Source organism: Zootoca vivipara, chromosome 16 (genome assembly GCF_965207765.1).
Source record: "Zootoca vivipara chromosome 16, rZooViv2.hap1.1, whole genome shotgun sequence".
Lineage (NCBI taxonomy): Eukaryota > Metazoa > Chordata > Lepidosauria > Squamata > Lacertidae > Zootoca > Zootoca vivipara.
In genome coordinates this window covers 7,819,587-7,837,175 of record NC_142599.1, presented here as the reverse complement: position 1 = coordinate 7,837,175, position 17,589 = coordinate 7,819,587, and the positions used below count along the sequence as shown (strand labels likewise).

At 43.1% G+C, this 17,589-nt stretch overlaps 1 protein-coding gene across 2 annotated transcripts in view; it reads left to right on the top strand.

Annotated features, from left to right (window-relative positions):
- The first annotated feature begins 6,017 nt into the window (after positions 1 to 6,017).
- STX2 (syntaxin 2) overlaps positions 6,018 to 17,589 on the top strand; it is a 32,026-nt gene continuing 20,454 nt past the window's right edge. The window contains exons 1-2 of one of the 2 annotated variants that reach the window (XM_088659585.1): positions 6,018 to 6,242; positions 16,385 to 16,459. In XM_088659585.1, the coding sequence (XP_088515711.1) occupies positions 6,213 to 6,242; positions 16,385 to 16,459 (105 nt within the window). In that variant the 5' untranslated portion in view covers positions 6,018 to 6,212. The remainder of the gene's footprint in view (positions 6,243 to 16,384; positions 16,460 to 17,589) is intronic. The other variant, XM_035097556.3, reaches the window with a different exon arrangement.

Genomic DNA, 17,589 nt, shown 5'->3' with positions numbered 1-17,589 from the left:
TGCCTGGTTTTAACAGTTATTTTAACTGTAATTAATTTTATTCGGTTTATGTTTTTTGCTTCGTAATGGCTTCAGCTATACCAGGCATCCCCAAACTTCAGCCCTCCAGATGTTTTGGACTACAATTCCCATCATCCCTGACCACTGGTCCTGTTAGCTAGGGATCATGGGAGATGTAGGCCAAAACATCTGGAGGGCCGCAGTTTGGGGAAGCCTGAGCTATACAAATAAATTATATTTGTATTCATATTATAATTTATTTAGATTAGAACAGATTCTAATGGATCATGCTATATGAAGTGATGAACAGAGTTGGTTGTGGGTGTTTTTCTTCTGAGAATTCATCAGTTTCCCTCTAGAGGTCCGGAAGGGAGTTTGTGTATAATTTTCTCACCCAATCTCTTTATAGATTGGTTACTCCACAACAGGAGACCAGAACGCTATCAAGCCTCCTCCACCACCTCTCTCCTTTTCTGCCTTTGTTCTGTCTTTTTGCCTGGCCTACCTTCAGTCCTCAAAAAGCCTTGGCTTTTATCTGGTCTGGCAAAACCATGAAGTGTCTTGGCACTGCCCCCGCCCCCGTGCCTTTTATGTGTTTAGGAGTTCAACACAACACATTAATGAAACATGTTTCAGATTTTAAACTAAGAGGCAGAAAGACTGCCTACCCAATACAGTATTGCAACTCCTGACTGGCAAATCCCTGTGAAATAGAAACTTAATTGGCTTTTTTGAGTCATTGTTGGCCTATACCATGGCTTCTGAACTCCCAGTGGGTTGTTTTGCTCTCACAACAAGGGTACCAGCTGGCTTGCTGCTCAGATGAGGCCGAGAACCTTTAGTTGATTTAGCCATGTTCCACCTCCACTGTCAGAAATGAATAACAGTTGTTGGGAACCACAGGTGGGCAGAGTGGGTCCCATTAGGACCTGTGTGGAAGGGGTTGGAATATACAAGTGGAAACATGGTATACAGATCAAATTCCTTCGTTAAGGTAACAGCCTTGGGCAGCCTCACCAGCATCTCAAAGAGTTAGCTAAAAGAGACGTATTGCCCTACCGTAGTGGCAATGGAAGATACTTCCATGAGGCATTCTGCCACCTCTCTCTCCTAGCTGGATTCCACATCATCATAGGAAGGGAAATAATAGGCCAGCGAAGTAGTGTTGGAGAGAGAGTTTGGTTGGCTTGGAAGCTGCAGAGGGAAGCTTGACTCCCATTAGCTGTGCTTAACCCAAAGCTATGATACCTTTTGAGGTAACCCCTATATAAACTTAATGGGGAAGAAATATCTGTTGGAAGTGTTAATGCGGTGTACATTAAGTGTAAATAAAACACTGTATACTGAAAGGACTAAAGTCTTACTTGACTTTCATTCCAAGGAAACCATATGCTGGGTAAGCGCCGGAACCCCTGGAGACTCACCACTCCAGGGAAATTGGGGTGCAGGCAACACAGTATGTTGTGGAAAAAGTTGTTTTTGACTGTTGAGTGTTCCAAAGTTCCTATGAACTGGCAGAGATAACTTGAAGGGATCGTAGGCAAGTACCTAAGGATGATCTGCATACACACCATACTTTGAAAGAACTTGTGTTCCACCAGCCCCCCCCCCAAAAAAAAGAATCCTGGGAACTGTACTTTGTTAAGGGTGTTGGGAAATTTTGCCCAGTTTGATAAATTTCAGCCCCCATGATTCTTTGGGGGAAAGCTACTTGCTTTAAATTGCAAAGTAGGGATTAGGGTTAGGTTCTAGACCAGAAGACAAAATTTCAAACTGAGGGCACTTTTTGCCCTGGACTCTTTTCGGTGGACCTGGATGGTAAACAGTAGTAGCAACTTGATGTCTGCCCACCTCTGGTGTAGATGGTGTCTTTTCCTGCCTCTACTCATGTTCTCTACCATTTATCAGAAACAAGCAGCAGGTCCAATTCTGGAATGTACCATTAGACATTGCCAGTTTGAATGCGGGGCCCTATTAAAACACCCTGCATGTACAAAAGTAGCGTGGGGAAGAGTTCAGCCTAGCTTTGTGTGTCGCATAGGGAGATTATTTGAGTTTTTATATAGTAGCAGCATTCAGATACAACAACACCCCTGTAAACTCTGGTGGTACAGCCCAGGAAAAGCTTTGCCACTCATTTCTGCTGAATGGATAAATTAGCCCATTGATACAGCGTCTATGTGTCAAAAGAGAATGCCGGCCTTATCATGGGGCTGGGAAAGTGCAGTTATGAATACGACGGTGACAAGCCTGCTCTTTGCCTTCATAGTTCCAAAAAAACTGGGATCATTTTATCCATTCTGTTTGTATCGTTTGTGTATTGTCATTCAAAGTAACACCAGGGTGGTTTGAAGGACACAGCATAACAATAAAAAATAATGCTAGCTTCATAACAATGCAGAAGAAGTATCAGCTGAAAGACTGGTTGCATTCCAAAGGCTTGGTGGGTGCGGGGGGAAATGATATGGGGTAAGCTTAATGCTGTCTAATACAGTTGGGACACCTAGCACAGTACTGTCTGCACTGACTGGCAGTGGCTCTCCATGTTTTCAGGCAGGCATCCCAGTCTTACCTGGAGATGCTGGGAATTGAACTTGTTACCTTCTGCATGCACAGCAGATGCTCTACCACTGAGCTACTGCCTTTCGAAAACGGCTTTCAGCTTGCACCTAAATGAGGCCTACATGGAGACAATGTAATTTCTGAAGGAGTTCCCTAATCAGGGGGCAGCCACAGAAAAAGTCCTGTTTCATGCTTGCCCAGCAGAAGCTAACATCCCCAGCAGATGTTAATAGGGTCAGTTTGCATTTCTTAGTACAGAAAGTATTGATCTGATGTTTAGAGATCTTTCCTATTCTGCTTAGTTCAAGAGGGTTCTGGAGGGTTTCTTCTCTGTGTGAAAGAAGGTTCTTGTTTGGGTTATTCCGTCTGAGAAGCTGAGTACAGCTGGTTTAAACTGGTTCTGTTATCTTTCTGTCAAGGTCATGCTGACTATAATAGTCAGGCCAGAAGGAGCCTGGGTTTCACTTACTTTCTCTTTCTATCTCTTTGTTCTGGTGTGGTGTTCTGTATACTGTATAGTGTTAAGGTTTAGACCAGGCAAATCCAAACTTCGGCCCTCCAAATGTTTTGGACTACAGTTCCCATCTTCCCCGACCGCTGGTCCTGTTAGCTAGGGATCATGGGATTTGTAGGCCAAAACATCTGGAGGGCCGCAATTTGGGGGTGCCTGGTTTAGACTTACCTGTATTATAAGATATTTAAAGTTTAGGTTAAGTCTGCTGCAACTGGATTTTTTAATGAACAGTGCCAATCCTGAATGTATTGAATTTGTGACCATTATGCTCATTTGCCTTCAGTAGCAGTAAAGCTCTGCTGGATGAAATACAATTGCCTCTGGTCTATTTTTGGGGAATCCTGCAACATGTTTAAATAGTTACTCTGCTAACTATACATTGGAATCTACTATGGATCAATATTGAGTAGCATTTCAATGACAAATAGATGAGAAAGGTGCAGTACGGGAGAAAGTGCTCTCAGTATAACAAAATGTAATAGCCAGTACCATCTTGCCTAAGGAGAGGAAAAAAGAGAGAAGTTTTGGGGAATGACCACCATCCAGCCCTCATAGTGTCCCCTCTGTCTCCCAACTGCCACCACAGAGGTGTCATCTTGCTCTGGGGGGGGGGGGGAGAAGCCACAACAACATCTTCTATAACAGGCTTCCTCAAACTCTGCCCTCCAGATGTTTTTGGCCTACAACTCCCATGATCTCTTAAGATGGCGGAGGCTGTTTTTTATAACTGCGTCATATCTCAGAAGTTTCTTGACAGGTTTCCAACTGCTAACGAGCTTGCTTCTCTCTGATGTCCATAAATTTAGGGAGACTTTGACCACATTCCAAGCAAATCCCCAATTACAAACTTCAATTATTTATATTTTCCAATTCACATAGTCTATATACTTAATAACGATATTATCTCAATAAATTTCTAACGTTCCAATTTCACTTGCTTTGTAAATATTATAAACGGCTCAACCGGAGGGAGGTTTGTTAAGTAGATAGTAAAGCACAATTATAGAGTTCCAGCCTCCCCCCTTCTGTTCCATTGCATACCTTCTTAATCTGATGAAAGACATTCCTCAATGTATTCTGCCCAAGCGCCATAGAAGATGGCTGAAAATTCCATTTCTCCGACACCTACGGGGTAATTTACAAGGCTGTAATGGGAGTAGCAGCCTCCCGAAATCTTCCCGGGGGAGGGGTAAGGGAAGATGCAGTCTCATCCGCAGATGCCCACCACCAGCTTCAACTTTGGAAGGAAGGAGGGGCTGGGGGCACTGGATGGAAAGCCCCCGTGGGAGACTGGATCTCCCGGACGCTGATTTTACGAGCGATTTTGGGCTCCATGACTTAAGAGAGAAATTAGATATGAGTCGTGGACATGCTTCAGACAAAGAAGGAGATTTATACTGCAAACTACATCCAATCTGGTTTCATAATTTCTGATTTTTCTCTATACAGTATAGTATTTGTTGAGTTTGCTGGACACCGCTTAGAGATGATTGTGATTAAGCAGCGTATAAAGCATCTAAACAAATATACTAAATTAAATATGACATAAAACATAGAACCAAGCAACACAAAGAAAACAAGGACAAGATCCACTGCACTCTAAAATGCAAATTTAGGCACCAGCTTGGTTGCTATTGAGAACAGGATGCTGGACTAAGTTGGTGACATTCTGTGTACAGTGGAACCTCGGTTTATGAACACCTCGGTTTACGAATTTTCGGTTTACAAACGCCACGGACCCATCTGGAACGGATTAATTCACTTTCCATTACTTTCAATGGGAAAGTTCGCTTCAGTTTATGAATGCTTCAGTTTATGAACACTTCCAGAACCAATTACACCCATGCTTTGGGTTAAGTATGCTTCAGGTTGAGTACTCCGCGGACCCGTCTGGAACGGATTAATTCACTTTCCATTACTTTCAATGGGAAAGTTTGCTTCAGTTTATGAACGCTTCACTTTTAAGTACTTCCCGGACCATCTGGAACAGATTAATCCACTTTCCATTACTTTCAATGGGAAAGTTCGCTTCAGTTTATGAACGCTTCAGTTTATGAACAGACTTCCGGAACCAATTGTGTTCATAAACCGAGGTACTACTGTACTGAATTCAACTGTTTATAATTATGGCTTTTCCATATACCATACCCTTTCATGAAGGGCGGTATACAAATTTAATAAATATTAATGATAACTAATCGCTATGGGATGCTGCACGTTGCTTAAGTAATCTTCCCATACAGAATCACAAGCATCACCGAGCCCAACCCCCTGCAATGCAGGCATCTTCTGCCCAACATGGGGCTCGAACTCATGATCCTGAGACTACCGGCCTCATCCCCTATCACCTGAGTTATACCAGTTAAATATGCAAAGTATTCAAAGGCTGCTCATTTGTATTATATTTTTTGCCTTGCAGTGTAATAATTGAAAGAAAAAAAGACAAAGCGCAAGAGGCAATTTGAAAATTATGGTATAAAAATGATAAGAACATAACAATACTCAACTTAAAAGAATGCAATGTTAAGGTACAATAAAATAATAAGTAGGAGAAGTTGATATGTAAAGAACCAGAAAAGGAAGATAGGGGGGTGGGGTGGAGTTCGGGAATTGTATTTTTCTTTCTCTTTGAGTTAATGTTATTGTGATGAATATAAAATTGCAAAACTTAATTAAAAACTATTTAAAAAGAAACAAAGAACATTATGCACCCCTGATTCCTTTTGCTGCAAGCAGCCTCGAGCAGGATCTCATGACGGTATTCTTATTCCTTTCGCGTGCGAAAGCGGCGTACAAAATTTACAAAAAACCGAATCCCCTCCCCCGCCCAGGGCGCTCGATTTGCGTAAGCGACGCCTCCCCTCCTTACATTTGCATATGGACCACGCCCCTCTCCTCGCGCGGTCCTCTTTGCCTCCCAGGCGCTCTCCTCAGCTGCTTGGCTCGCGGGAGCGGTGGCGGCGCATGCGCGGGAGGCGGTGGTTGCCCTGGCATCGCAGCTGAGGGAGCCGCAACCCGTGAGGGGGACGGAGGGGAAGCGGCTGCGGCGGCGCCCCTGAAGCCCCGCTGCGAGGAGCGTGGGGAGCGGCCGGAGGAGAAGGAGGAAGAGGGCCGCCCGGGCCGCGTCTTGGCCGAGATGAGGGACCGCCTGGCCGAGCTGGCAGCGGTGAGGGCGGCGGCGGAGGGAGGGTCCCGCGGGGAAGGGGTTGGGGGGGTTGGGGTTGGGGTGGCAGCTTGGCATCAGTTTGTCTGGAGGGCGCCCCCTAGAGGCTCCAGCCCCTGGGGTGGGGTTCTGGGGGGGGGGGTTACTTTTGAGTAGGCGCGCCCCGGGGTCGCTGAGCCCCGAGTTAGCGTCTTCCTCGCGCTGCTGCTGTCGGGTGTAACGTAAAACGTATAATATGAAATCGGATGCTGTTTTATTGCTATGATTTATTCGTTCGTTTGTTACGCGCCCCCCCCCTTCTTCAGTGCGACTTCTGAGCAGGCATGTAAAGGGGCTGGGCAGTTCGCAGCATCCTCGGGTTGTTGCTCTCATGAAAGTCTCGTGTTAATGGTAAACGTGTGTGTTTTTGTGTGCGTATTATTATTATTATTATTATTATTATTATTATTATTATTATTATTATTATTATTATTATTATTTTGCTGGATTTCGGTTTGGGGTGGTGGTGGTTGGGGTTTTGTTTTGTTTTTTTGTTTACAGCACTTTAGCGGGTCTTTGCTTTTGAATAGGCACCTAAAGGGCTGGGCAGCATCCTCACTTTGTTCTCATTAAAAAACAACAACACCTCGTGTTAATATAAAATGTGAGTGTGCACTTTATTTTTGTTGTTGTTTTCATTATTACTGTGCTGGATTCATTCATTTGGGGGTTATTTGTTTAAAGGGACATATTTTTGAGTATGTATGTATGTATGTATGTATGTATGTATGTATGTATTTTCCCTCCATCTGAAGATCACAGGGCAGTTTGCAGGGTAAAAATACAAATTGAGAAGACAAATGACAGGAAAAACATACACAATAACCCCCTCCCCACAAACACATTTAAAAGGTTAAGCATGAACATGCTCTCTAAAATGGGTATTTAGGTCTCACAACTGTGTGTGCGCTCGTGCGAGGAGAGCCTTGAAAATATGTAAAAGAGCTCTCAACTCATAGCATTCTCATTTCATTGCCTTACTCTCATTAAAGCCTCATGTTAATATAAAATGTGCATGTGCACTTTTATTATGATGATTATTGTGTTGTATTCGGTTTTGGATTTTTTTATTTATTTAATGGTGCTTAACTTTGTGAGTAGGTGTGTAAAGGACTGGACTCTGAGTATGTGTTTGTCTTAAAATGTGCATGTGCACTATATTATGATGATGATGATGTTGGATTGCTTCGTTGTTGTTTTCTTTAATGGGGCTTACTTTTGAGTAGGCAAGTAAGGGATTGCCCTTGAGAACTGTCTTTATCTGTCCTCTGTGAACAGATTTCATAAAGACTCGTGTGTATGCATATTTGTATTATGCTAGATTGATTACTTTTGTTTTTTGCATTTTCTTTTATGGGACTCACTTTTGAGTAGCTTGAGATCTGTCTTTATAGCATCCTCATTGTCCTGCTCTCATAAAAACTCATTTCAGATAAAATGTTTGCATGTATGTTTTTACTATGCTAAATAGATCTGTTTTTCTCAACTGCTCCAGATACTCATTGTGTGCAGAAAAGCAGCACATGCTTAGAAACGTATATAATGTAACACATACACACATTATATAATGTATATGTTAAAATGTGTATGTGCCTGTGTACACACTATACATTCAAAGCACATCCCTCCCAAAGAATCCTGGAAAGTAGTTTGTTTAAGGGTGCTGGGAATTGTAGCTCTGAGGAATAAACTGCAGTTCCCAGGATTCATTGGGTGGGGAAATCTATAGTGTGTATGCTCCCTTTTTCTTTTTTACATTTTCATTTTTTTTTACAAGAAACACAAAACAGTATAAACAAGTTTAATGACTAGTTAGTACAATAAAATATATATACATACATTTCATATACTGTAATAGAGCTTGTTTATTTATAGAGGCATCTTATGTAAAGTGTGTTTGTGTAACTGTATGTATTGGACTGGACTGGACTTATCTTTTAAATGGGTGGATAACCTGCAATCCTTCAGGTGTTTGTGTACTCCTTAAATCCTCTTACAACAGGGACTGTAGGGATGGATGATGGGAGTTGTAGTTACCTTTTGAAAATATTTAATGCTTTCCCAGTTGGTTTGCTGTAGTTAGCTTCAGAAGTACCTCTGTTTCTTCTGTGATTTTTTTAGATGCTAGGAAGAGCGGTATTTCAAGCCCTTGTTGCATCTAAGATACATTTTCTTCCCTGACATTCTGAAGCAATGGAGCCACATTTGACTTCCTTTGCCCCATATAGCATTCCTAACGGTAAGAACCATTTGCCCTTAGAAGAACACCGTTCTCCTTCTTCTGCATGCGTTAGAGAAAGCCCAAAGTAGTAATTAATACAGAACAGGCCACTCCTTCTGACAGTGGATAAGTCTGCGGTATCTCTCTGCTGGAAGGGATCAAATGCTCAAATCACACCTAATGCAGAGGTGTGTCAAATTACCCACTCTGGCTGAATGCAGTAGCTGAAGCGCAGTGGGGAGGTGTTTGGGTGGGTTGGTATTTGGGGCTTACAATTTCTTCTAATGATTGATTTAGTTTTGCATACAGTACGTTTCCGAGCACAATTCAAAGTGTTGGTGCTGACCTTTAAAGCCCTGAACGGCCTCGGTCCAGTATACCTGAAGGAGCGTCTCCACCCCCATCATTCTGCCCGGACACTGAGGTCCAACACTGAGGGCCTTCTGGCGGTTCCCTCACTGCGAGAAGCAAAGCTACAGGGAACCAGGCAGAGGGCCTTCTCGGTAGTGGCACCCGCCCTGTGGAACACCCTCCCATCAGAGGTCAGAGAGATAAACAACTATCTGACATTTAGAAAATACCTAAAGGGAAGTTTAGGGAAGTTTTTAATCTGTGATATTTGATGTATTTTAATGTTTGTTGGAAGCCGCCCAGAGTGGCAGGGGAAGCCCAGCCAGATGGGCGGAGTATAAATAATATATTATTATTATTATTATTATTATTATTATTTATTAGGCAGCTGCCCTTATAGGTGGCTCACCTTCAGAATATGGTTAGTGAATGGGATGTTCTTTGAGGGATGTGCAAGTTGGGGTCAGGTGCATTTGTGCCTGTGAAAAGGAACTTTAAGTCAGTGTGTCATGTTGAAGATGGTTGGAGGCAGAGACGCCGAGTTGTGCCCAACATAGGGGGACCCACCGTGCGTGTGTGATGTCACATGCACATGGCCCCCCAAACCAGTTAGGTCGACTCAGCCCCCCACCCCCTTACCTTACCTTAGTTTGTTGTCGCTGCCGCAAGGCTAGCGCTGCCTTGGCGAGGCCACTTCTTCCCCCTTCGTGGGGCCTGCCAAGGCACTTTAGTGCATTCCTTCCAAGAAGGCGCCCCGGCAATCATCAAAGGGATGACCTACGTGAAGATGTTTTGCCCCACCACGGTGGATGCGCCAGGGTAAAGACAGTTCACACCACCATGTCCCTGGCAGAGATTGCCAGCACACCTTCCCATATGTAGCCCTGGCAATCCTCAAAGGGATGCACCAGTGCGAAAACCCCTTAGGGACTGGGCCCCTAGCCCACAAATATGGAAGGGGCTAAGGACAGCTTGGCCCCTGGGGTTGGCGTGCTTGTTTGGAGGTGACATTTGATACACGAGATGGCAACTGGAATGAGGAGGTGAATGAGTGTGTTTGATGTCTGGGAGGCAAAGGTTTGAAATCCATACTATAGCTGCTAGGGATATACAGTGGTACCTCGGGTTACAAACGCTTCGGGTTACAAACTCCGCTAACCCAGAAATAGTACCTCGGGTTAAGAACTTTGCTTCAGGATGAGAACAGAAATTGTGCTCCGGCGGCAGCGGGAGGCCCCATTAGCTAAAGTGGTGCTTCAGGTTAAGAACAGTTTCAGGTTAAGAACGGATCTCTGGAACAAATTAAGTTCTTAACCAGAGGTGCCGGTACCACTGTATGAGAAGGCATGGGTTAAAGTGAGGCACAGTCTCTAAGAAGCAAAAGTCTGAACCGGTTCCTGGATGAAGTGCAACTTCCTGAGGTAGCTTTAGGCAAGCTGTATCTCTTGGGCTCATGCTCCCAAAGAAGAAGGTCGTGGGTGGGGACTGGAAGAAGCAAGGTCACTGTGAGGATCGGTACAAGGGAGCAGGTGCATTGTGTGAAGCGTAACTGACGCTGTGTACATGCTAACCCATTTGCGGCACAAAAATGTAGCCTTTCATTCAAGTTCGTCCTTGGCATGCCTCTTCCCGTCTTGATTGATTTGTGACCCTGCCATGCACAAAAAAGCATATTTGAAAACCCTCCCTTTGATTAGGTTATCCATTCCTTTTCCTTCCTGCACTTGTCCAAGGTGAATGAAGGAGGTGGTGGTGATCTTTGTATGTAACTATCTGGTATCTTATTGGGCAGGTGTGGATACACACACACACACACAGCCCATTCCTACATCTGTTTTCAAACGGACATACTGTGAGGTGGTGCAGAATCAATCCGCGTTAAGTTTTTATTTTCAGAACGAAGCCAGATTTTGAAGAAGTGCTTTTCAGGGGGGGGGGGGGAGTGTGTATGTAGTAGAGTTTTATTGCACATGGACTACATGGGGGGGGGGACAAGTACACAGTCTCTGTTGTTTCTAGAAGTCGCATGTTGTGTTTATGTAGCCTGAGCATGGGAATCATGCTAATGAGGCAAATGGGAAGGAGCACATTGCTCAGGTGTTACAGATTGGGAAATGTGCATTGAATTTAGATAGGTTGTGTAGGCAGGGAATAGAGAGCAGCAGCAGCTGCTCCACGGAAGTGGATCTGAATTGGTTGAAACTAAATGTAGTTTATGGGAGGGTAGTCAATCTTCGGTGGGATATTTATGGAAAGATAAATCTATGCCATCCTCCAGGCAATGGATTGAGGATATGACAACACTCGCAACTTACGAATGGATTGCTTTTAGACGTAGACTATGTGTGGACAAGTATAACATTATTTGGAATGCGTTTATTAAAATGCAAAATAAAAAAATTCATTCAGTAGCACCTTAAAGACCAACTAAGTTTTTATTTTGTTATGAGCTTTCGTGTGCATGCACACTTTTTCAGATACAGTACCAATGCAGTCGTACCTCAGAATGCAGTCGTACCTCAGAAGTCGAGCGCCTTGCGAGTCAAACTTTTTATCTCCCGAACACTGCAAACTCAGAAGTGAGTGTTCCAGTTTGAAACGTTCTTTGGAACCCGAACATCTGACGTGGGTTCTGCAGCTTCCGGTTGGCTGCAGGAGCTTCCTGCAGCCAACCAGAAGCCATGGCTTGCTTTCCTAATGTTTTGGAAGTCAAACGGATTTCTGGAACGGATTCCATTCGATTTCCGAGATACGATATATGTATTCGGATGATAATAACATTTATGTACATATATACTAGTCAAGCCTATACGGAATTGTAGGTGTTTGAATATATAGTGACGTAATATACTGTACCTTCCTCCCTTTTTTCTTTTTTAAATTCACTTTTTATTTCCATTTTATTTTGCTCAGTTGACATACTCTCAATAAAAAATAGTAATTAAAAAGCTGGGGTGGGATATGACTATGTTGGAGTGGTATTGGAGAGGATCTTGGGATGTTAGACTGGTCAGTATGGCAGCATGGAGGGGATGCTACCAAGTTGAGTCACAACATGTACCATTTGAGTGAGGCTTTGTGGTTCATTAATCTGCTTGGCATGACTGATGTGGGTTTGGGGAGTTGAGTTGTGAGGTGGTAACTGGATTTGAACAGCAACCCTGTGAGCATGTACACATATATAATAATAATTTACATAATTTTATATGCCGCCCATCTGACTGGGTTACCCCAGCAGCTCAGCACAATATACCGGTATGTAACCTGATCCGTGGATCAGGGGAAGCTTAGCATGAGAGCTGTTGCAGAAAGCAGAATCCAGCTTGGGTCTGTATCACAGGCACTAGGATAGTCAGGGGATGCAAACAGGAAATATGGGTCAGGAAGGGTTGCCATGTGGCAAGGATAGCGTGCAAAGGAAAAGCAACAGATTAGCCTCGAAAATTTCAAATAAAGGCATGATGGGAAATTGAGTGTTAGTCCAAGTTATTGTGGATCCTGTGCTGATCTCATCTTATTTCCCCCCTTGGTCCTCTATCTCAGTCTCGAAATGCAGCTGCCTACCAATACATGCACTGCATTCATTTCCATTGCCCCAACTCTCGCATTTATTGTTTCCCCTTTGGCACCCTTCCTGTGGTTGTTTCTCTATCTTTTGACCCTCTTCTTGGTTTACTCTGTAAAACATAGTGTATGCTTTATGGCACTGTACTGTACAATCCATACAGGCACACCTTACTATATTGTGTGTCAAAGATATTGCTCCTTACGAGGACACGGGTAGTCTGGCCGCTTCCAGGGAAAGGAAGTCCTCCACTGTTCAGCTTCTGACCACGGAAGTGGAGCTGACTGGGACTGGAACTGGGCATTTCCCCTCTCACCCCTGCAGCCAGCAGGACTTGGCATAATAGACTGCTGTAAAGTGTAAACATCAATTTTATATGCACTACCAATGGGAAAGAAATAATAATAATACCGGTAATGCTTGACTCGTTTTATTACGATACTTGCTTTATTGAGGTGGTCTGGAACTGAACCCACAATATCTCTGAGGTATACAATAGAACTAAATGTAATAGAACTAAAATGTACTGGTATATTGATTCATATAGTATTTAACTTCACATAAGGATCAGACAAACATAGACAGCATCTTAAAAAGCAGAGACATCACCTTGCCTACAAAGGTCCGTATAGTTAAAGCTATGGTTTTCCCAGTAGTGATGTATGGAAGTGAGAGCTGGACCATAAAGAAGGCTGATCGCCGAAGAATTGATGCTTTTGAATTATGGTGCTGGAGGAGACTCTTGAGAGTCCCATGGACTGCAAGAAGATCAAACCTATCCATTCTGAAGGAAATCAGCCCTGAGTGCTCACTGGAAGGACAGATTGTGAAGCTGAGGCTCCAATACTTGGCCACCTCATGAGAAGAGAAGACTCCCTGGAAAAGACCCTGATGTTGGGAAAGATTGAGGGCACTAGGAGAAGGGGACGACAGAGGACGAGATGGCTGGACAGTGTTCTCGAAGCTACGAACATGAGTTTGACCAAACTGTGGGAGGCAGTGCAAGACAGGAGTGCCTGGCGTGCTCTGGTCCATGGGGTCACGAAGAGTCGGACACGACTAAACGACTAAACAACAACAACAAGGATCAGAGAGGGAATCTTCCAGGAGTGTACCTTTGAGATAAATTTCTATACGGGGGAAAAAAGAGTCACTTCCTTATCTGTTTTGCTAGAAAACAGGAGGTATAACTAATCCTGCTAGATAGGGACGATTTTCAAAGCTGCTGAATTCTGTGTGGACGTATTTATTTCTCCTGCACTTCCAGCAACTTACTGCTTTTCTATTTCAGCTTTGTTGGGCTGGTTTACATTAATAAACAAATTATTAAGATTTCATTGGGTTTTGAAAGTACATTATTTAGTTGTCAATCCACTTTCCCCCATATTCACATGACACTAAAGTAGTCCAGACTTGCATGTATTTTGATTTTGAGCAACTTTGATCTTTCCCATTCATACCAATGGGCTTCCCCTTGCTTCCTTCCCTTGCCATCTCATTCTTTCTTTTTTATTCTATTCTGCTAAATATCGGCAGGGCATGCTCACAAATACCTGTGCATGGATCTTTGTTTACTTTTAAGTTCCCTGCCCAGGAAGTGTGCAAAAGCACGCCATCAGGCAATTATAAATTCTCAGCGTGCATTTTTTAATGTGATTTGCTAGTGTAGTTTTCTAGTTTTGTGCAAATCTGAGGGGTCAAAGAGGGGGAAACAGTTCAGGAGCATGCTTGAAATAGTTAGGAGCACAGCCGGAGAGAAATGAAAACATTGATGGAATCAATGTGTATGGAAAAGGAGAGTTGCAGAAAGTGGTAATACTTCTACCCACCCAAAAACACAGAAGTAAATTGCAACCCTGAGTGCTGTGTTTTGGAACCCAATTTTCCCCAGTTCATCAGATTATCCCCTTGGTGCATTTACAGGGGGAAAGCGTCGAGATCAGTGGCATGTTTTGGAATTGGCTATGCTCCCCACCCTAGGTTTCTATGTGCAGGGATTCTTATCTTTGGTTTTATACAGAAAAACCTTTAGACTTGTGAGTTTGGAATGGTGTAGTTAAGAGGCAGGTTGCTTGCCTCCTCTGTTTTCGTGTGAGAATCAGTCCCCTGAAGAGCAAAAATGGCCCTCCGTTGTTCTAATCAGCCCCCATTATAGCAGTTACAGATGCAGATAAGATTATGTCTCTGTTCATGCCCATGGGAAAAGATTGTGTGGCTCTTCTAGAGGTTGTTGGACTCCCAACTCTCATCAACCCCTGCCCACGTGGCCAACAGGGAGGGATGATGAGAATTGCACTTCAGCAAAGTTAGGAGGGCCAGAGGCATTAGTGCTTCCTTTGGGAACAATGAAAGTACAGTACTATATCAGCCTGCATTTTTTTGTATGTTTACAAGTGGGCATTCAAGCTGTGTGTGTGTGCGTGCGTGAGAGAGATGCTTTCCTTCCGCTTATTCTTATCTCTTCCTGAGGCAGCAAAAGTTGAGAGGGAGGTGTTGAGGGTGTGAGAGATGTCTTTTGTTTTAGCATTGGTGGAAACTCATGAAATGGCGTTTGGAGAATTATGTCTTCAGCTTTTGCATCTGTATTCTGGAGAGCACCAAAGCAATGCAATATACCTTTCCTGTTTTCTCAATAACCCTTCAAGATAGGCTGTTCCTATTTATGATTTAGCTACATGTCCAAAGTTGCTCTATCACTGTCATGTGGGTGTGATTGGAATACAGGTACAGGGTTGTTGTTGTTGTTGTTGTTGTTGTTGTTGTTGTTGTTGTTGTTGTTGTTGTTGTTGTTTTGCATCCTTCCATTAAGCTACTGCAGGTGCTGGGAACCTCTAGCCCAGGCACCCCCCAAACTTCGGCCCTCTAGATGTTTTGGACTACAATTCCCATCTCCCCTGATTACTGGTCTTGTTAGCTAGGGATCATGGGAGTTGTAGGCCAAAACATCTGGAAGGCCGCAGTTTGGGGATGCCTGCTCTAGCCCATGAACCTGCGAGACCCTTTTTCCACACCTGATGTAGTAGGAAATGTCAGGTGTGGGTTGGATAGCTGCCAACACACAATCAGAAGCCTTAAGTCTATTGTTATTTTAAGTTATTGAAAGTCTTGAATTAGCGTTCATTTTTTTTACAATTTTACTGTTTTATCTTTTTTTTGTAACTTACTTTGAGGTTGTTGTTTTTAAAAAGCCATGTATCAGTTTTATGAAATAAATACATAAATGCTGCCGAACTCCTTCACACGCCCAGTGCTTGTAGAACACAGGCTTTGGTTGTACAGTATTGCATGTTTACTCAGAAGTTAACCCCACTGATTTTTCTTAGCCTTGCTCCCTAGTAAGTTTGCATAGGATTGCAGCCTTAACTACATAATTAGGAAGTGCTTAATTGGAAAAGCATTTCATAAGTTATTCTCCAAAGACTTCATAGGAAAGTTTGTGAGGAATAAATATTTCCGATCTGTCTTGTGTGCCATATGCTTGTTTTACGTCTTTCCAGTGAGTCATAGGGGGTGCAGGGAGCACAGGAGGGAAAGACCTGTTTATTGCAAATGAGGGGAAATCTTAATGAATTTTTGTTGTCAGTGTTTTAAGTGTGGTTCAGTGCATCAAATACTAGCTTTAAAATGTAGTTTATTAGTAAAACAGGTTGTTATACACAAGGACAAAGTGATAGCTAATTTTATTGCTGTGTAATAGCTTGCAAGTATAATAGCTTGCAAAGCTAGAAATCATCTTTCTTTCTTTTTGCCTTGAGGTTGAAACAAATTTGCTTCTTTTAATGCAGGCACGAGGAACCTCTGACCCTCCAGATGTTCCCGAACTACAACTCCCATCTTCCCTGGCCATTAGGCATGCTTGCTGGAGGTGATGGGAGTTGCAGTTCAGCAACATTAGGAGGGCCAAAAGTTCCCTACCAGTGTTTTAATGGATATCTTTGAATAACATAATACTTGTGTTTTTTTAAAAAGCGCACCCAAAATGAAGATGGAGAGGCATCTGTTGTTGTTGAAAATGACCATTATATGGAAGACTTCTTCCACCAGGTAAGATGCATGCAAGAGACCACCAAGAAGGAGCTACACATTGTAATAATAGTACAGTATTTATTTAATGCAGTAAATCATAGAATAATAGAATTGTAGAGTTGGAAGGGCTTGGCACTTCTGAAGGCTGGAAAGCTTGCTCAGCATGCATCCCTTTTCAAATGCCTGACAATCAGCTGGTTGACGGGTGTTTGGGAAGTGCTGCATACAGGGATAAATGATCTCCACTACCCCACCCTCATGCACCAGCTTTGATAGGTCTCTATCAAGCAATTCCATTACGATGCCAGATAACTGACAGGTGGAGGGTTGCATCCACATATGAAAGTTGCAACCAGCCACAGGGGACAGGGGCATAAATATCTTGCCCTCCTGGTCAAAAAGGTCCCCCCTGGTTTTGGAACCTCTGAAGTTGGGTTTGAAGATGAGTTCTGGTGACAAGAGGTTGGCCTATGTTAACCGAAGTGAGTTCCTAAAAATCTGTGTTCCTAGTTTAAAGGTAATTCTCTCCTTGCTGTTTTCCAACCTTCATCTCAGTCCTGGCATATGTATAAGAGAACCATCACAACTTGGTGAAGTAATGATCACCTTTCACCACCAATATCTTTCCTCTTTCTTTGACCAGGGCTTCTGTAACTTACCTGGGTGAGTAATAAATTGAATTAATTTGCCCCCTCCCAACATTTTTAATTAAATTGTAATAACTACAAATATACACAGAAAAAATAAAAGAAAGAAAAAATAGTTTAAAAAGAAAAGCGGGGAGTTGTCACAGTTGGAAATAAAGGAATATGTAGTTTACTAAGTGAATAACAAAACATATTAAAAGGAAACGAAGTGTGGCCTAAATCAGAACAATTACATACTTTCATTTCACACAACCCCGACTGTCAACTGTACTGATTCCAAACACTCACATAGAGTGGTACCTGACAAACCTGAGCCACTGTGTTTGTATATAAAATAAAATTGGACCAAATGATGAACAAGTGTTCTCAAACACTTTGGCCCCTGGACACTTTTAACTTGCATGAGACTTTCTCCCCCCCACCCCCCAAGAAGTGCAGTTTGCCAAGTCTTGGAATACCAGTAGTCCAGATTATTGAGATAAAATGCCTTCCTTGTTATAT